Source organism: Siphateles boraxobius, unplaced genomic scaffold (genome assembly GCF_051911475.1).
Source record: "Siphateles boraxobius isolate OS27281-9 unplaced genomic scaffold, OSU_SipBor_1 85, whole genome shotgun sequence".
Classification (NCBI taxonomy): domain Eukaryota; kingdom Metazoa; phylum Chordata; class Actinopteri; order Cypriniformes; family Leuciscidae; genus Siphateles; species Siphateles boraxobius.
This window is the reverse complement of record NW_027509214.1, coordinates 1,073,502-1,094,762: the sequence shown is the minus strand read 5'-3', so window position 1 is coordinate 1,094,762 and position 21,261 is coordinate 1,073,502. Positions and strand designations below refer to the sequence as shown.

General features: G+C 46.7%; 1 protein-coding gene across 2 annotated transcripts in view; it reads right to left on the bottom strand.

Annotated features, from left to right (window-relative positions):
• The window catches only part of dync1h1 (dynein, cytoplasmic 1, heavy chain 1), a 99,242-nt gene that overhangs the window by 51,923 nt on the left and 26,058 nt on the right, over positions 1 to 21,261 (bottom strand). For both annotated transcript variants that reach the window (XM_077221740.1, XM_077221741.1), the window contains exons 21-36: positions 20,269 to 20,415; positions 19,200 to 19,366; positions 18,942 to 19,115; positions 18,099 to 18,264; positions 17,167 to 17,355; positions 14,137 to 14,331; positions 13,383 to 13,665; positions 12,295 to 12,395; positions 11,495 to 11,654; positions 7,568 to 7,808; positions 7,313 to 7,496; positions 6,046 to 6,258; positions 5,217 to 5,455; positions 2,816 to 2,972; positions 2,103 to 2,330; positions 168 to 398 (exon numbers count right to left, since the gene is read on the bottom strand). In XM_077221740.1, the coding sequence (XP_077077855.1) occupies positions 168 to 398; positions 2,103 to 2,330; positions 2,816 to 2,972; positions 5,217 to 5,455; positions 6,046 to 6,258; positions 7,313 to 7,496; positions 7,568 to 7,808; positions 11,495 to 11,654; positions 12,295 to 12,395; positions 13,383 to 13,665; positions 14,137 to 14,331; positions 17,167 to 17,355; positions 18,099 to 18,264; positions 18,942 to 19,115; positions 19,200 to 19,366; positions 20,269 to 20,415 (3,075 nt within the window). The remainder of the gene's footprint in view (positions 1 to 167; positions 399 to 2,102; positions 2,331 to 2,815; positions 2,973 to 5,216; positions 5,456 to 6,045; positions 6,259 to 7,312; positions 7,497 to 7,567; positions 7,809 to 11,494; positions 11,655 to 12,294; positions 12,396 to 13,382; positions 13,666 to 14,136; positions 14,332 to 17,166; positions 17,356 to 18,098; positions 18,265 to 18,941; positions 19,116 to 19,199; positions 19,367 to 20,268; positions 20,416 to 21,261) is intronic.

Here is a 21,261-nt window from a genome sequence, read left to right as displayed (position 1 = left end):
TGACTAAACTTACATCCTCGTTTTTAAATACCTCACGGTTTCTCAGTCCACACTACAACACAGTTTTCAAAGGTATCCACTTCGGAGAACGCTTTCAAAAACCTTAGTTTTCATTAATAACTCCGGCCTCAGAGTGACCGTTCACACACACACACACACACACACACCTGCATGTACTTCTCCAGCTGCTCGACGGGCATGGGGAAGTCGGGGTGGTTGTTGTTGTAGAGCGCCACGTTGCGGCAGGCCTGGTGCAGCATGGAGAAGAGCGAGCTGAGCGAGCGCAGGCGTGTGAAGTCCATGATGTGCTCCATCCGCGACGCGTGCTCCAGCGCCTTGATCACCAGCCCGGTGGAGGTGAAGTACGGCTGCAGCACGGCACACGCGTCTCTCTGGATCTGCAGAACACACACCACAACACTGACTCACACACACCAATTTATGGATCACTCAGGCTTTTCTAATCAGCTATACGAGGCGTGTCTTGAATAGATGTTCCTCTGCACTTAAGGCGGTGTGCACACGTTTGTTCTGCATCTTGTGCCTTGATTCTGACTTATTTCATTTTTTATTTTTATTTATTAGGAAGATATATTCTGTTCTAATTTAATTCTGTAAATTAATTGATTGTTTTTCAGTGCATCGATGTTGCGCTGTACTTCGAGCCGGCTCGACTTAATTTGATGACATGAGAAATGCAAATCCTGTCTGCCGTTATTTATGTTATTTCTGAGTTTTAATGATCGGAAATGTTTTTATACATTTTCTTCTATATCTTTGTGTGATGTTCTGTACATCATGGCTTTAAAGTGTTAAAGCCCCGCCCCCAAACACTGTTAGTCGACTATATGCAAGACTCAACGATTCTGATTCGTCGTGGACACCCCAAAAAAAACACACATACAAACTTTTCTTTTAGCTAATTAGCTTTTAGCAAATATATTTGTCTAAGGTTCAATTTCCAAAATATTTTCCTGATTGTTATTTCCTATGTCATGCTTTTTAGGAATAAGTGTGAATTCACACTGTCTATTTCAGTCACCGTTCTATTCCTGACGTACACAGGTTGTGAGGTGTACCTGCAGCATCAGGGAGGCGGCCTCGTCTCACACACACACACACACACACACACACACACACACACACACACACACACATTGTGAGGTGTACCTATAGCACCGGTGAGGCGGCCTCGTCACACACACACACACACACACACAGATTGTGAGGTGTACCTGCAGCATCAGGTAGGCGGCCTCGTCTCACACACACACACAGATTGTGAGGTGTACCTATAGCACCGGTGAGGCGGCCTCGTCACACACACACACACACACACACACACACACACACACACACACACACACACACACACAGATTGTGAGGTGTACCTGCAGCATCAGGGAGGCGGCCTCGTCTCACACACACACACACACACACACACACACACAGGTTGTGAGGTGTACCTGCAGCATCAGGGAGGCGGCCTCGTCTCACACACACACACACACACACACACACACAGGTTGTGAGGTGTACCTGCAGCATCAGGGAGGCGGCCTCGTCACACACACACACACACACACACAGATTGTGAGGTGTACCTGCAGCATCAGGGAGGCGGCCGCATCTCTCTCACACACACACACACACACACACACACACACACACACACACACACACACAGGTTGTGAGCTGTACCTGCAGCATCAGGGAGGCGGCCTCGTCTCACACACACACACACACACACACACACAGATTGTGAGGTGTACCTATAGCACTGGTGAGGCGGTCTCGTCTCTCACACACACACACACACACACAGGTTGTGAGCTGTACCTGCAGCATCGGTGAGGCGGCCGCGTCTCACACACGCACACACACACACACACAGATTGTATGGTGTACCTATAGCACTGGTGAGGCGGTCTCGTCTCTCACACACACACACACACACACACACACACACACACACACACACACACACACACAGGTTGTGAGCTGTACCTGCAGCATCAGGGAGGCGGCCGCATCTCTCACACACACACACACACACACACACACACACACACACACACACACACACAGGTTGTGAGCTGTACCTGCAGCATCGGTGAGGCGGCCTCGTCTCCCTCGTCCTCGGTGGCCTTCCTCATTCGATGAGCCTCGTCCTCTCCCTCGTCCAATGGGATGCTCCGCAGGCGAGCCAGGAAGTTGTTGAAGATCATGTCGGTGCTGAGAACGTCCTCGCTGAACCAGACCATCCCGCAGCGAGACACTGTGGCCAGCGTGGCGTACTTCAGGTCCTGCACCTCGAACATGATGCGCACCTGTGTGACGAGAGCAGCGACACCATCACATCTTCATCATCATCATCACCCAGACGAGTCTCACAGCAGTGTAGCGCTGCACGATTAACCGCAATTTCCATGTAAACACACTTAAACATATTTGTCTTGTCATGATTATGAAATCTTAAATTTTGTGATTATTAGTTATGCACAGCTCGTCAGTGATGATCGTTGTGTGTGTGTGACTGGTGTTCAGAGGTATATGTGCAGTGTGTGTGTGTGTGTGTGTGACTGGTGTTCAGAGGTATATGTGCAGTGTGTGTGTGACTGGTATTCAGAGGTATATGTGCAGTGTGTGTGTGTGTGTGTGTGTGTGTGTGTGTGTGTGACTGGTGTTCAGAGGTATATGTGCAGTGTGTGTTTGTGTGTGTGTGTGTGTGGTGTAGCGGCGGCATGCGTGTAGCGGCGGCATGCGTGTAGCGGCGGCATGCGTGTAGCGGCGGCATGCGTGTAGCGGCGCGTACGTTGGGCGGCAGGCTGAGGCGCTCTCCGTTGGGCAGGGTCAGGAGCTTGTTGTCGTCCAGCACAGAGTTCAGGTTCTCCACCCACTCGGGGTCCACATCCCCGTCGAAGATGATCCACTGCCTCTTCTGCAGCTCTCCACGCACGTTATCAATTATCCTGCACACACACACACACACACATCATGAGATCGAGAGAGCACACACACACACACACATCATGAGATCGAGAGAGCGCACACACACACACACATCATGAGATCGAGAGAGCACACAAACACACACATCATGAGATCGAGAGAGCACACACACATCATGAGATCGAGAGAGCACACACACACACACATCATGAGATCGAGAGCGCACACACACACACATCATGAGATCGAGAGAGCACACACACACACATCATGAGATCGAGAGAGCACACACACACACATCATGAGATCGAGAGAGCACACACACACACATCATGAGATCGAGAGAGCACACACACACACATAATGAGATCGAGAGAGCACACACACACACACATCATGAGATCGAGAGAGCGCACACACACACACACACACATAATGAGATCGAGAGAGCACACACACACACATAATGAGATCGAGAGAGCACACACACACACATCATGAGATCGAGAGAGCACACACACACACATCATGAGATCGAGAGAGCACACACACACACATCATGAGATCGAGAGAGCACACACACACACATCATGAGATCGAGAGAGCACACACACACACACACACACATCATGAGATCGAGAGAGCACACACACACATCATGAGATCGAGAGAGCACACACACACACATCATGAGATCGAGAGAGCACACACACACACACACATAATGAGATCGAGAGAGCACACACACACACACACACATCATGAGATCGAGAGAGCACACACACACACACACATAATGAGATCGAGAGAGCACACACACACACATCATGAGATCGAGAGAGCACACACACACACATCATGAGATCGAGAGAGCACACACACACACACACACACATCATGAGATCGAGAGAGCACACACACACACATCATGAGATCGAGAGAGCACACACACACACACACACATCATGAGATCGAGAGAGCACACACACACACATCATGAGATCGAGAGAGCACACACACACACATCATGAGATCGAGAGAGCACACACACACACACATCATGAGATCGAGAGAGCACACACACACACACATCATGAGATCGAGAGAGCACACACACACACATCATGAGATCGAGAGAGCACACACACACACATCATGAGATCGAGAGAGCACACACACACACATCATGAGATCGAGAGAGCACACACACACACATCATGAGATCGAGAGAGCACACACACACACATCATGAGATCGAGAGAGCACACACACACACACATCATGAGATCGAGAGAGCACACACACACACATCATGAGATCGAAAGAGCACACACACACACACATCATGAGATCGAGAGAGCACACACACACACATCATGAGATCGAGAGAGCGCACACACACACACATCATGAGATCGAGAGAGCACACACACACACACACACATCATGAGATCGAGAGAGCACACACACACACATCATGAGATCGAGAGAGCGCACACACACACACATCATGAGATCGAGAGAGCACACACACACACATCATGAGATCGAGAGAGCGCACACACACACACATCATGAGATCGAGAGAGCGCACACACACACACATCATGAGATCCAGAGAGCGCACACACACACACAGCCCAGACAAAAAGATGCTAAATGTTTTTTAAACGTAGACGGTGGAGTGTTGATCCCCCTGCTCTGATGATGCGGGAGTTGCAGCTACGGCAGCTGAGAAGGCCATTCTGTGAAATGAAGCCTGATGAAATCGGTAAGTGTTTAATACTGCAAGTGTCAGTCCAGAATAAAAGAGGGGAAGGGATTCGTGAAACTGTGGTTCCGGATTATTGAGATCCAACTTTTGCCTCGCATTTCAGGATGAGAAGACAAACATCTCAGGTGAAGGATAATCCCCTTCTCACACGAGTTATGATCTATATGATCTATATGATCTATGACCTTATTGTTTTTACTGTGAGAATTAGGCTTAGCATTATTTCTGATCACTGTTGATATTCTATATTTTACTATAAACTCCTACGACAAACATGTCTTCTAATATCTTCAATCGTGTGGTATCCCGAGCTGCAGGACGCGTGCAAAGACTTTACGTGGATCTCTTTAATACCGTGAGGTTTACACACACGTGTTGCTTCTGATTGGGCGGACACTGACACACACACCAAACAAGAGAAAACGTTCTCAAACCCCGTCACGTGTCGTTCAACCCCGAGACCGTAGCTTGAGCCCCTGAACACACTCACTTGCGGAGCACGTGTGTGAAGAGCCCGTCGGTCCACTCGCGCGTGTTGGGGTCCAGCGTGCCGTACAGGTGGTCTTTGCTGATGGCTTTGGGGTCGATGATGTGAGCCACGCCCTCCAGGCCCTCGAGCCGCTCCAGCGCTTTCAGCAGAACCCTCCAGGCCATCGTCTTCCCACTGCCCGACGGGCCCACCATCATCAGCCCGTGGTTGATCTGGGTGATCTGGTACAGCTGCAGGACCTGAGGGAGACCAGGGGGAGGAGCCACGAGGTTATACACTCTAGAGCTGGCAAATAAAAATGGCAATTTCGAATCCTTGATATGGTTTATATTTGCTTATTGCGCTCGCTTGCGCCCTCTAGTGGACATATCAGACAATACAGGACTCTTATCCTCATCAAGCATTGAAAAAAAAAATATATACTGTATATATTATATTGTACTTTGTGTGAACATTACGCTGTGTTGAAGTGTGTTTTCTCAGGTTACTGATGCACTATTGTAACCTGTTTCCCATTAAGGAAATTATATTTTAAGAACAATTGTTCAGAAAATTTAATGCACTTTAAAAAGTGAATGTTTTTTCATTTCAATAAAAGATGCAATCCTTGATTTGGTTTATATTTGCTTATTGCGCTCGCTTGCGCCCTCTAGTGGACATATCAGACAACACAGGACTCTTATCCTCATCAAGCATTGCCTTGAGAATTCAAACATGAATCTAATATTTAAGAAAGAATTTCGAATCGAGCTTTTCAGCCATTGGACAGGCCTAACCCACACTGCACTACACACAGGGTTACGCACGCGCCTCGTGTCACGTGTCTTACCTTCTCCACCCACATGCTGCCCACGTCATCTCCGTCTCCGTACGTCAGGTACATCTCGGCACACACCTTCTTCAGCTCGTCCCGGAGCGCCGTCATCTCTCCGCGCATGTACTGCACGCCGGGGAACACGTCCGACAGCAGACTGAACAGCAGAGGGATGTCCTCCGCCACCAGCTTCGGCACCATCGTCTCACACACACTCTGGATCAGGATCTGAGGAGCAACAGCCAATCAGACAGCGCCAACAAGGTCCGGCTGGCTTCACGGTCACTGCACGGTTACATTACTGGAGCTTTCAAGCAAGGTTTTCAAGGACTGAGATCTCACTTCTCAAACAATTTCTTTATTACCTTTTCAATTATAAAAAGGTAAATAAATAATGAAACAAATAAACTAATAAAGAAAATGGTACAAATAAAGTGCAGCACAAAGATATCGCTTCCCTTATTCAAACTGAATTATTTCCATGAATATATAATTGTCTTGAAGAATAAAAGCTGTATCATATACTTGGATATTTATATGAGCAATATCATGTGAAATGCCTCTATATCAGAGCAAGCGGCAACATTCTAATCTGGATAATGAAGCATACCCGGAAGTGCGAACAACTGCAATACGTGTAAAAGCCACTAGGGGCGGGGAGCAAAAGCCCATAGACCACATGTTAAAATGACCGTTTTCACAGCATACATTCATGATTTTACAGGTCGGTCCCATGGACTTTTACTGTATTTTTCGAAAGGCTCCGAGTGCCTGACAACTGTGAGGGCGGTGAATTTTTTTCTAACTCATTAGTTTAGATCGTATTTAGATATAAAATGTATGACAAATAAGGGCATGGTTAACTTTGATTGACGGCGTGATTGACAGCTGATAACGGGCTGGGCCGAGTGGAATTCCTGAAATTTGACGTCTGACACAACACATCATCCCACCTCTGGATCCTTTCTGAAAAGATTTTCCGAGATGGCGCCGCCCATACCCCCCATTAACGGCCTCAAAACCGTTCTTCAGAAAGTCTATGGGTGACGTCACAGACGCTTTGTCCATATTTTTTACAGTCTATGTATCAGACGGGCTGCAGCATTAACTGTGTGTGAAAAGATTGTTTTATCAATAAAATTAAACACTAATTTTACATATATTGTCTTTCAATAATTCAAGCACTTTAATCTCCTTCTCTTAAATATGTCTGTTTTCAAGGACTTATATTTGAGAGAGTAAAACCCCCCGCAGGACGCTGTGTGTGCGCGGCTCATCTTACCTCCTGCTCCGGGAGGTTCTCTGCGATCTCGTTCTCGTCCACGACCTCGCCGCGCTCGCCCTTCTCCCGCTTGATCTTCTGGATGCGCTCCCGCTTGACGTTCCCGGCGCTGATCAGCACGCTCTTCAGCGCTCGCAGGCCGAAGTCGTAGTGAGACTGAGACGACAGCTGCTCGTCACACAACCTGCGAACGACACCAGAGCGTTACGCTTGAGCTCGCGCCGGCTGGGAAACGCGTGTCGTGGGTCTGCGTACTTGAAGAACGGGACGATCTTCTTGGCGAGGATCTCTGCGGTGCGGAAGCCCTGCGAGTACAGCATCACCTGTGCGATCAGCTGCCGGTCCGGCTTGGTCATGGCCAGACTCCGGAACAGCTTCTTCAGGTTATCCGGCAGGTTGGAGCGGCCGGCGTACCCAGGGTTCATGGTGATGAAGATGGCCATATCAGCACTCACCTTCACCTGTTTATTCAGCAGCTCAGTGGTCACGGGCACACCTGAACACACAAGAACACACCTGAGCACACACACCTGAGCACACACACCTGAGCACACACACCTGAGCACACACACAAGAACACACACAAGAACACACACACACACACACACCTGAACACACACACACACACCTGAACACACACACACACACACCTGAACACACACACACACACACCTGAACACACACACACACCTGAACACACACACACACACACCTGAACACACACACACACACACACACACCTGAACACACACACACACACACCTGAACACACACACACACACACACCTGAACACACACACACACCTGAGCACACACACCTGAGCACAAAAGAGCAAACACCTGAACACACACGAGCACACACACCTGAGCACACACACCTGAGCACAAAAGAGCAAACACCTGAGCACACACACCTGAGCACACACACCTGAGCACACACACCTGAGCACACACACCTGAGCACACACACCTGAGCACAAAAGAGCAAACACCTGAACACACACGAGCACACACACCTGAGCACACACACCTGAGCACAAAAGAGCAAACACCTGCACACACACCTGAGCACACACACCTGAGCACACACACCTGAGCACACACACCTGAGCACACACACCTGAGCACACACAAGAACACACACACACAAGAACACACACACCTGAGCACACACACACCTGAGCACACACACACCTGAGCACACACACCTGAGCACACACACAAGAACACACACACAAGAACACACACACACACCTGAACACACACACACCTGAAAACACACACACACACCTGAACACACACACACCTGAACACACACACACCTGAACACACACACACCTGAACACACACACACCTGAACACACACACACCTGAACACACACGAGCACAAACCTGAACACACACGAACAAACACACATGTGTCTGGTTGTAAGTACTGCGGTCTCTGTTGGGATAGGTGTGTGTGTGTGTGTGTGTCTGTACGTACTGCGGTCTCTATGTGTGTGTGTGTGTGTGTACGTACTGCGGTCTCTGTTGGGATTGGTGTGTGTGTGTGTACGTACTGCAGTCTCTGTTGGGATTGGTGTGTGTGTGTGTGTGTGTGTGTGTGTGTGTGTACGTACTGCGGTCTCTGCTGGGGTTGGTGTGTGTGTGTGTGTGTGTGTGTGTACGTACTGCGGTCTCTGTTGGGGTTGGTGTGTGTGTGTGTGTGTGTGTGTGTGTGTACGTACTGCGGTCTCTGTTGGGGTTGGTGTGTGTGTGTGTGTGTGTGTGTGTGTGTGTGTGTACGTACTGCGGTCTCTGTTGGGGTTGGTGTGGGTGTGTGTGTGTACGTACTGCGATCTCTGTTGGGGTTGGTGTGGGTGTGTGTGTGTGTGTGTGTGTGTACGTACTGCGGTCTCTGTTGGGGTTGGTGTGGGTGTGTGTGTGTGTACGTACTGCGGTCTCTGTTGGGGTTGGTGTGGGTGTGTGTGTCTAGATATGCGTGTTCCTCATATCCAGATCTGATGAAGGACCATCACATGGACACGACGACAACGCATCCCTGAAGTGCCGGCCTCATCAACACTGTGAAGGCCTCATGGACACCTCAACAAACTCATCTCCATACCGGCGTGATGACTCCGACCCTATCCAGATGAACTGGATAAATATTGTGAAAGTTCTGATCCAATCTGACTTCTGACCTATTATGCCGCCTAAATCATAATCATACACTGTTCGTTTGTTGGCCAGAGGAGGACTGGCCCCCGACTGAGTCTGGGTTCTCCCAAGGTTTTTTTCTCCATTCTGTCACTGATGGAGTTTTGGTTCCTTGCCACTGTCGCCTTTTTTTTCGCCATTGGCTTTTGGCTTGCTTAGTTGGAGACATTTAACATTTAATTTTGAATTTAAAAATACTATTACAACTTTACTTTCCTGTTATCTCTGTAAAGCTGCTTTGAAACAATTTGTATTGTAAAAGCGCTATATAAATAAAGGTGAATTGACTTGTGTACGTACTGCGGTCTCTGTTGGGGTTGATGTGTGTGTGTGTGTGTGTGTGTGTGTGTGTGTGTGTGTACGTACTGCGGTCTCTGTTGGGGTTGGTGTGTGTGTGTGTGTGTGTGTACGTACTGCGGTCTCTGTTGGGGTTGATATGTGTGTGTGTGTGTACGTACTGCGGTCTCTGTTGGGGTTGGTGTGTGTGTGTGTGTACGTACTGCGGTCTCTGTTGGGGTTGGTGTGTGTGTGTGTGTGTGTGTGTGTGTGTGTACGTACTGCGGTCTCTGTTGGGGTTGATGTGTGTGTGTGTGTGTGTGTGTGTGTGTGTGTGTGTGTGTGTGTGTGTGTGTGTGTACGTACTGCGGTCTCTGTTGGTGTGTGTGTGTGTGTGTGTGTGTGTACGTACTGCGGTCTCTGTTGGGGTTGGTGTGTGTGTGTGTGTGTGTGTGTGTGTGTGTACGTACTGCGGTCTCTGTTGGGGTTGATGTGTGTGTGTGTGTGTGTGTGTGTGTACGTACTGCGGTCTCTGTTGGGGTTGATGTGTGTGTGTGTGTGTGTGTGTGTGTGTGTGTGTGTGTGTGTGTGTACGTACTGCGGTCTCTGTTGGGGTTGGTGTGTGTGTGTGTGTGTGTACGTACTGCGGTCTCTGTTGGGGTTGATGTGTGTGTGTGTGTGTGTGTGTGTGTGTGTACGTACTGCGGTCTCTGTTGGGGTTGGTGTGTGTGTGTGTACGTACTGCGGTCTCTGTTGGGGTTGATGTGTGTGTGTGTGTGTTGGGGTTGATGTGTGTGTGTGTGTGTGTGTGTGTGTGTGTGTACGTACTGCGGTCTCTGTTGGGGTTGATGTGTGTGTGTGTGTGTGTGTACGTACTGCGGTCTCTGTTGGGGTTGATGTGTGTGTGTGTGTGTGTGTGTGTGTGTACGTACTGCGGTCTCTGTTGGGGTTGGTGTGTGTGTGTGTGTGTGTGTACGTACTGCGGTCTCTGTTGGGGTTGATGTGTGTGTGTGTGTGTGTGTGTGTTGGGGTTGATGTGTGTGTGTGTGTGTGTGTGTGTGTGTACGTACTGCGGTCTCTGTTGGGGTTGGTGTGTGTGTGTGTGTGTGTACGTACTGCGGTCTCTGTTGGGGTTGATGTGTGTGTGTGTGTGTGTGTACGTACTGCGGTCTCTGTTGGGGTTGGTGTGTGTGTGTGTGTGTGTGTACGTACTGCGGTCTCTGTTGGGGTTGGTGTGTGTGTGTGTGTGTGTGTGTGTGTACGTACTGCGGTCTCTGTTGGGGTTAGTGTGTGTGTGTGTGTGTGTACGTACTGCGGTCTCTGTTGGGGTTGATGTGTGTGTGTGTGTGTGTGTGTTGGGGTTGATGTGTGTGTGTGTGTGTGTGTGTGTGTGTACGTACTGCGGTCTCTGTTGGGGTTGGTGTGTGTGTGTGTGTGTGTGTACGTACTGCGGTCTCTGTTGGGGTTGATGTGTGTGTGTGTGTGTGTGTACGTACTGCGGTCTCTGTTGGGGTTGGTGTGTGTGTGTGTGTGTGTACGTACTGCGGTCTCTGTTGGGGTTGGTGTGTGTGTGTGTGTGTGTGTGTGTACGTACTGCGGTCTCTGTTGGGGTTGGTGTGTGTGTGTGTGTGTGTGTGTGTGTGTACGTACTGCGGTCTCTGTTGGGGTTGGTGTGTGTGTGTGTGTGTGTGTGTGTGTACGTACTGCGGTCTCTGTTGGGGTTGATGTGTTCCCGCAGCGCCACCTGGATGTACTGCACCTGCTGGGAGACGGCCGACAGCATCCGCTCCTCCAGACGGTTGAACTCGTCGAAACAGCCCCAGGCTCCCACCTGACACAGGCCCACGAAGATGCGGCCCATCGCCTGCAGGAGCCGGCAGCCGAGCACACACACACACACACACACACACACACACACACACACACACACACACACACACACACCTCGGATTACTTCACATTCAAGGACCTTTCAGGACTTTCAGGTCCAAAACCCTCAAACTCAAGGTCTTAATGTGGGGACACTACAAGTGAGAGCAAGGTTACATCATGTTCCATTGTTACAGTTTTCTTGCCCATATAACAGATCTGATATTATATTTGTCGTATTTCTGCTTTGCATAAAACTGAAGAATATTCGGTACATCCTATACTGTATTATAAAATTATCTGATATTAAGTTTTGCTGAAACGTTGAGGTTCCATCGGAGTAGTTTCTTGTGCGCGCGTCATGACAGCGTACAACACAAAAATACCTCACACTTAGCGTAATGCGTGTAACTAGCGTAAATCAAGCAAGCTAGTGTGCATAGGACACGAGTGTTGGCGGAATAACACATTAGTGGACAGGAGGAAATATGGAATTTTTTCCAGAAAACGTCTTGCACAAAATAAGTTCAAGGACTGCATCTATACTTGTTTATTTTCCAAAGCTTAAGGATTCAAGGACCCGTGGGAACCCTGTGTCATAAAGACCAGCTGATATTGCGTCACACTAATCGTACCTGGAAGTCGAAGGTCTCGTCGCAGTTGAAGACCAGCACGAAGCGGCCCAGCTGGTGTCCGAGGGCCTTCACTGACTCAGTCTTCCCCGTCCCAGCAGGACCTGCGATTACACAGATCACGCCTTCAAAACCTGCACCTTGGAACCGGTTTCAGAGTCTGCGTTCTCGAGCTCAAACACTGTTGTGTGTGAATGAACGTCCGGAACACATTAAGGGTTTTCTGTTGAACGGTGTGTGTTAGCGGCCACTAAGTTATTAACTAATGATCTCTGCAACGGAAGTGAATCAATCAAAACTAACTTTATCTGGACATTAATAACTTTATTCTAGATCTGCTGTAAAGCCTAAACAATCTCTGTTACTGTAATCTCCTATTATCACTGTAAAGCTGCTGTGAAACTCTATATTGTTAAAGCGCTGTAGAAATGAAGGAGACTTGACGTCAGCACTGCACACTTCACAGTCAGCGGGATTCTGGGAGAAACAGCAGACACTAGCCGCGCTTACATTAATGATGTGCGCAAAACTTTTGCGATATTTTCTAAATGTCAATCAAAAAACAATTATGAAATGACAGCGTTTCCATTAACCATAAATATCCCTGCCGCCGCACTAGCCATGAATTGGATCGCAGGAGACGCAGTTTTTTAACGGCAAGGAAAGCTGCTTCTGCTGTGGAGCGCCACACACACACACACACACACACACACACCCCGTATGACGTGTTTCTCACTCATTTCTGCTTCTTGATAAATTGTGGCATTTCTCTGTTGTTTAGAATCCAGTATTCCTGCGATACTTTTGTCTTTTATGAGTTTAATAAAGAATAAAGTTTAATAATGTGTTTAATCTCGTCTTCTGTCCGATGCCACGCCTTCTTTAAGAATGATGAATTTCACAGACGTCAGGTGACCTGTAAATGCTGTAAAAACTGTTTCCATTGCAGTTTTATGAAATATTCATTTTTCAAATTGCCAGAAAAACCACCTCATGTAAGCGTAAGTTTTTTTTGCAATATATGGGAGTTTTAGTGAAATTGAAGCGTTTCCATTGGGCAGTGTGCCGGGTAATGAGGCGTGAGCACTGACCGAAGGGCGAGCCCCCGAGCCGCGCCTCCAGCGCCTGGGTCATGGTCAGGTAGCAGCGGTCCGTCAGCGGCGTCTGCACTAGCTTGTCCTGCACGCCCAGGTACTCGAAGCCGTAGTTGAACTTGGCGTTGGCCATCTGGATGGAGAGCTGCTGCAGGACGTCCGTCTGCTTCGGGTCGAAGTAGAAGCGCATCTGACTCAGCCACTCGAACGACTTCGGGTTGTCGATCTTGTTCCTGATCAGAGCTCGGGTCACGTCTCTCTGGTGCACCAGCTCCGTGATCTAGGAATAAGACAGCTTTGCTTTCAGTGCCCATGAGACAAAGTTACAACTACGGGTGTCACAATATATCATGTCACAATACAAAAATACATCAACATGTATCGTGAATAGAGACAATATGTATTGTGTATAGTTCACCCAAAATAAAATGTCTGTACAGTATTCAGAGTTTTAGTATCAGTACTACATTAATATATAATGTTGAATATAATGTATAATAATGCAGTGGGGAATATTTGTGGGTCCTGATAATAACAAATGTCTGATGCGTCCAGTAAAACGTGGCCGACACTGTCACTGACTAGATATATTTAAAATAATGTAAAGCATATTCATCTAAAATAATCCTGTATTTTCAGCTTCAGAATCATGAATATTGTTATTCTGGCGTCTCTATTGTCCTGCATTGTGTTTCAGCACTGAGTCCAAGCCTATTCATTTACACACACACACACACACACACACACTCACCAGATGCTCCAGCTTCCTCCTGCGCAGTGGCGGCTGCTCCATCAGGACGGTGTCTGCTAGCAGGTTTAGCGTCGCCTCCACGTTCACTAGCACGGCCTGAAGCGGGTCCATGTTCTCGCCGCCGCCGATCGTGGTCAGCGCGTTCTCCACGTTCTCGGACCAGTCGATCTGGGTCGACAGAACCACCAGCTGGGCCTGAACACAGCGGAGGCAGGGTTTACAGATCATGTGACGTGTGGCTACTCAGGCTACGTTCGGTCAGTCCGAATACGATTTGTGTATATTTGATTGAAATCAGAACAGAATTATGCCTGGCTCACACTACAGGAGTTTTAAAATCCTAACCGATTTTGAAATCTGCTTGCACCACACACTTAAGGAGAATCTTTGCAGATTTTCTTCCCTCAAATCTTAAACATGCTCACACTACAAGATTTGAAAATCATGGCGCATCACACACTACAAAATGTTAATAAGATTATCATGCCAGATATGATTCCACCATGATCACGTGATCTCACGCAACAGATCGGAAGCGGAAAAGTGGATGTAAACTAAATATCTGTCCTTCAGATCAAGTCATATTTGAAAAATATGCCGTGACCAAGGAAAGCGAAATCTTTAAAAAAAAAAAAATCATCCTTTTAACATTTAAGGATATTTCTAATGAATGGCGTCATCTCTATGAGGTGACTTGTCAGCTTCAGCGTTGCCTTGCCCATGCGCCGGAATGGGCAGCTGAGCCTTATAAAGTGGAGCTCAAAGTTAAAATTAAATGTTAAAATAATTAACAGCTTGTTTCATTACTTATATATTATAATGAATCCGAATTTCTTGTTATGACTCACTCAAAGGCAGTATCTTGCCGCCACCTAGTGGCCTAACTGTGTAACTGGACTGAGTGACAGCCTGTCTATAACACGCAGAGACGAGCAATGACGATACTGGTGAAATATCAGCAGAAAGCCTCTCGTTTGGTGAGATTACAGGATCGGAACTAACTGTTATATAACAATGATCTAACAAGCTTGTGTCAGGTTTATGTTCTGTTATACTATGTGGACCCTTATTTTGACACTGTATCTTCCGTTTACTCCACTTTCTTTTGTTTCGGTTTCATTACTGAACATGTACTAGTCTTCGTGCCTGCCGACAACAGTGTAACACTTTTATTTAGCAATAAATAAATAAATAAAGATAATAAATAAAGATAATACCGCATATCCTTTTTTACAGTCTATGTGCATATCACGCTGATGAGTCACTCAAAATTACCTCATTCCTTCACCACGACAGTCCTACTTGTTTCTTATTGGCTATTGTGACAGTACTGACCTAATCACAATCTTGCTCATCCCGATAAATATCAAACATGTTTGATATGATCGGGGCGACCCCGATTTGTGTGAGAGCAGATCGGGAGGTGCAAGATTCGATCTGTGAACGCCTCACATTACCAGATAATCTGCGCCGAACATCGGAACCGATCGAGGTCCTCGACAAGATATTTTCTCCGATTCTCAGGAGGGGGAAATCGGGCATAAATCGGCCTAAAACTCCTGTAGTGTGAGCCAGGCATTAGCTAATGTGAACAGCAAAAAATAGATCTGGAAACCAGTTTCAGTCTGAATGCTCTGATCAGATTCGCGTGGGTTATGTGACTTTTTCACGCCACGTAAAATGTTAAAGTCAGACGTTGTTATAGGAAATATGCTGAAAGTCGCTGCCGATACAGTGCTGTGTTGCTGCAGTGTCGGATATAACGGACACATGTTTGTAAACCAGCGGAAACAGCGCGGGATAAAGCAGCTTATATTAGCTTCCAGTTCTGCCGCGGCTCGTTTGCCTCAGATACACATTTGCGTGTGGTTAAACTTTAACTAAGACAACATCTCTATAGCAAACCCCTCCGTGCTGCGGCCGTTCTGGTGTATTCCTGCCAACACAACTTCATCGCCATAGAAACCAATGCAGATATTCCAGAAAACGAGCGCATCACGGTGTGTAGCACAACTGCTCAGATCTGATGTGTGCGTATACATCAGATCTGAGCAGTTGTGCTACACACCGGCTATGCTAACATGCAACCAAATAATCCATTAGTAATCGGATTGACGACTCAATCGGAATGAAATGTTGATCAGATTGAAAGGAGCGGTTTATTCCTTTTCTAATCAGATCCAGAAAAACATGTAAATACTTGATCGGATTGTAATCCGAAACGAAGCATGTGCAATGACGTCGAGATGGCGTGATGATGCATGACGGAACGAGCCGTTCCTCCTGATGAATAAAGTGTCGTATAAACGAGTGTCTCGTCCTTCTATAAGCCACTGTTGCCTTGGCTTTTGTCTTGCTTAGTTGAGGACATTAAATATTCAATATTATTGATCTGCCTTACGGTGGACGATGGAGCAATTTTCTTCTGAAAACAAACTTTGTTGCATTATTTTCATGTTATCTCTGTAAAGCTGCTTCAAAACAATCTGTGTTGTAAAAAGCGCTGTATAAATAAAGGACTTGACTAGAATAAAGTGTGTCTCGTCACACACACACACACACACACACACACAGGTCCGTCTTTTGCCATTTTCACTGTGTGATGAATATAAGCAGCGGCACAACGGCTCATACGCTCATCGTCTCCTAATTATGACCAGAAATGGATAAATATTAAGTCTGCTGTTTAAAACAAATAAAGAACTAATGTAGGAGAATAGATATTATGCGCAGACATCAGGAAACTGTTTATTCCTGCAGTGTGTGCATGCCAAAAACATCTATCCCCATTTAAAGCTTGAGACATATAAACACACATCAACCCGATCACATGTTCAGCGCTCATGTAAACAATGCATTGGGATTCATCAATCGGAATTAATTCAGTCTGACTGAAACAAAAGCTGTGCATGTAAACGCAGCCGGACGTCAATTTCAGATCAGATTCCAATCGGGGTCACAAATAATCGTATTTGGACTGAGAGTGTGAGCGCAGCAGAGACGGGTTAGAGGTCATGTGACGTGGGTCACCTGGTATCGGTCGATCCAGTGCAGGTATGTGCTCAGGTCGATGCCGCTGCCCTTGTTGAAGGCGGCCACCTCCGTCACGGACTCGGCTAGCAGCTTAGCTAGCGTCACACGCATCTCGCGCTCCACCAGCGTCAGCCACTCGTTGATCTTCGGATGCTCCGTGATGGACACTGCAGTTTTATAGAACACCTGAGGACAGCAGCACAACAACACTTGAGCACCATTTATTACACTGAAGCAGCTACACATCCTTCCCTCGCCTCATTTTCACCCGAAACTGATTTTTTAAAAACTTTGAGTGTTCATCAGCGGGTCCGAGACCCCAGAACTTTTGTCGCACTTGAACCACAAATACACACACACACATTTAATGGATTCGAGGAGTTTTGTGGTTGAAATAAAAAAATAAAAAAAGTAACAAATCCTTCTCACGGCTCAATTTGCCCCCCTTAGGAATGAATGGAATGCAGGGAATGCTTCAGTTCACATAGAAAAACATAAAAATGCTCAAAATTCAAACAAAAAATGTATAATGTGTATCTGAACGCACACTGAAGAGAAACTGACTTTAGGACCCAGCGGAGCAGCTCATTTACTCCATATAGAGATATAACCCCATCCAGAGTCATGAAATATCATCTTATATTATTACTTCCACAAGTTGAAAGAATCTGAGGAATGTGCTTAGATTACTAGATTTGATCAAGAAATAATAAATAATGTTAATTTAAAAAGGTAAATAAAACAAAATCTTCACAAAAACTGCATTAAAAAAATGAAATGAAATAAGCTTCCTGGACTAAAAAAAAGAGAAGTATAATTTTAGGGCTTCGGGTCATCGACCGGCGAGGGGAAGGATGAAGGTTAGAGGATCGGCACTGAATAAAGCACTCTATAAGCAGGCCAGACACGAGTCCTGCTGCGCGACGCACCTCCTCTCCCTCTCGGGACGAGATTCCCAGAACCTCAGTGCTGTCCTCGTTCAGCAGGATGCTGGAAACTCCGGCAAACATCTTCTTGAAGTGCTTCTGCAGTTTGGCCACATTCTTACTGTTGCCAATGATCTCCAGCAGATCTTCATCGCCCACGAAGTAGAACCTGCAGGAAACAGCAACGAGTCCCACGGGTCTTTAGTGTTTGACGAGCAGGGGCATTACGACACACAACATATTTGGCAGAGCAATAACTATTAATATGCACAATCACAAACTCGTCGGCTAACCCTTCCTAGACATCACACTATTATCAGCTGCCTTCAGTCCTGCCTCAAATGTCCTTACGTTTTTATCATAATTAGTCCACCTATCCTGTTTTTGTTTAGTCAGGCTTAGGTTCACGAGAAGTCTGGGAATTTAAAAAATACTGCATTATTTCCTACAGCGGGGTTAGGGTTAGACACTTCAGATGCGCACTGTTCAACATGATGCTTTTAAGTTGCATGAAATATTATTGAAATCGCTTCAAAAAGGAAAATACATTAAATATCTGTCATATCGGCTGTATAAAATTATAATTAGAACATTATAATTGTGTTTGGGACATGGCTTTTAATGGTGAGACTTTTGTTTTTGTAATCATTTGTATTTAGATTTATCGGTTATCGGCTTTCAAATATAAATAATTGGCCAAAATTGTAATATCGGTGCATCCATAACATTTTCCTCCATTTTTGTTAACAAAATGAACACTAATCAAAACTAAAACGAACTATCATCTGGGTTTTGTTCCCATGATCCCTCTCATCTAATGAACGGCTGATGTCGTGAGCGTCTGACCTGGGGAACGACGAGCGCTCTCTCTCCAGATATTCTCCCAGTGCCTTCTGGATCTTTCCCAGCAGATCAGCCAGTCTCTCCAGTGACCTCTGAACCCCCTGGATGTTCAGGACGTCCATGACCAGAGGAGACTTGGTCACCTTCTTCATCAGAGCCAGAAACTCTGTGCTGATGCTGTAAAACCACACGGGTCACATGTTCAGCCCACAGCCTGAGATCTGCAGCACATTAGTTTAATGTGTGTGTTTGACCTCTGACCTCTGGAAGCGCTGGGTCTCCACGGGGAGCAGGTGTTTGATGTCTGCGCTGCCGGTGAAGATGCCCTCCAGGTAAACCCAGCGGCGCTGCACGTCGATCCACACGTCGAACAGCGCCATGATGCGGTTGAGCTTGTCCTCCCAGCTCAGAGCGTCCTCCTCGAACACCTGCGGACACACAGCGCTGCTTTAATGCCATGAAGATAGCCTTAGCTGCTATTACAAAAATACAGATATCATATAAATACAAGCAAACAAACACAAGTCTTATTATCCCTGTGGAGAAACCAGCGCTGTCAGGACGGGGCAACCCAGGAGCTACTGAGGATTAGAGCCGGGGAAATCTTGCACATATGAATCGCGATTCTATCATCCGCAGAGTCGAATCAATTCACAAATTTCAAAAATCGATTTTCTCAATGTTGAATAGCTTTTCTTGCGATCTTTCCGTGTACAGGTAGGCTACTTCAGCTTGTACATACGGGAAGCTCGTCAACGTGGTTTTCTGTGGTAAGGAACAAACACCCGCCTATAAAAGAGACTGAGCATGTCCTGTATCTGAGGCTAAAGTAATAAACACTTGAGAACACAATGGCCCGTATTATACATCTCTAACTCTAAACGATGGGCCGCTGATCAGCGGCGTTTCCCCAAAGCATCGTTAGCATCGGTAGATCCCCGAACGATCACCACCGATCAACTTAGGCTTATGATACTTTTGGGAAACGCAGCACAGATCCAAATTATAGTCACTTTCTTTCATAGATATGTTTGTCGACTTGATGCTCACTGATTTTAATGATGCAAAAGCGCGACTCCCGCCGTGAGCGGCGAATATGAACGCTGATTACATTAGCGTAGTTCTTAGGCGTGTATAACTTAAACTAAACCCCCGCTCCATTGGGACTAACAGCTGCTGTTTTTGAACCAAATTTCAATTTGATACATGCATAGATTTGATTTAAGATTTGATCATAGGAATCTATATCGAATTGAGATTTGGAATCGAATCATGACCCCAAGCCCACTGAGGACGGAGACGCACTGGAGCGAGTGGGAATCAGCGTCACCTTGTAGTACGGGGAGAGCTTCATGGCAGACACGCTGTTGATGTGCTCCTTCACCCGGTTGAACAGATCGTCCCATCCACGAATCAGGCGACACTTGTTCTGATAGTTGACCAGATCGAGCTCGTACGAGTTCCACACTTCACGAATCTGTGGGCCAAAGGTAACAGTGTGTGAACACAGCGTTGTGTGTAACTCATTACAAGTTACTTGAGTTACGTAATCAGATTACTTTTTCAAGTAACTAGTAAAGTAATGCATTACTTTACCACAAAATTCAAATAAGTAACGCTAGTTACTTTTTCACATTTATTGACTGACAGTTCTCTTGTCCTCATGTTGAGAAAAATGGAAGTGCAGAGGCATTGTGTGTGTGTGTGTGTGTGTGTGTACATGTAATTGTAGTTTTAGACTAAATGTGAGCGTGCATTTACAAATCTCACTTGCACAAAAAAGGGTTAGGGTTATTCAATATAAATAAAATGAATAAAATCAGTGAAATGCAGAATCAGAATACTATGCAAGCCCAATAATGAAATACGTTAAATAAAACAAAACATTTTATGCATTTAATCTCACTTTATTGACCAATGTACTTGATTCTCACCTTCGATGATTCAGTGCATGTGTGTGTGCATGTGTGTGAGTGCGCGTGTGCATGTGTGTGAGTGCGCGTGTGCATGTGTGTGAGTGCGCGTGTGTGTGAGTGCGCGTGTGAGTGCGCGTGTGTGTGCGTGTGCGTGAGTGTGCATGTGTGTGCGTGCGTGTGTGTGCGCGTGCATGTGTGTGCCTGTGTGTGCGTGTGTGTGCATGTGTGTGCGTGCGTGTGTGTGCATGTGTGCGTGCATGTGTGTGCCTGTGTGTATATGTTTGCGTGTGTGTGCATGTGCGTGCGTGCGTGTGTGTGCATGTGTGCGTGCATGTGTGTGCCTGTGTGTATATGTTTGCGTGTGTGTGCATGTACGCGTGTGTGTGTACGAGTGTGTGTGTGTGTGT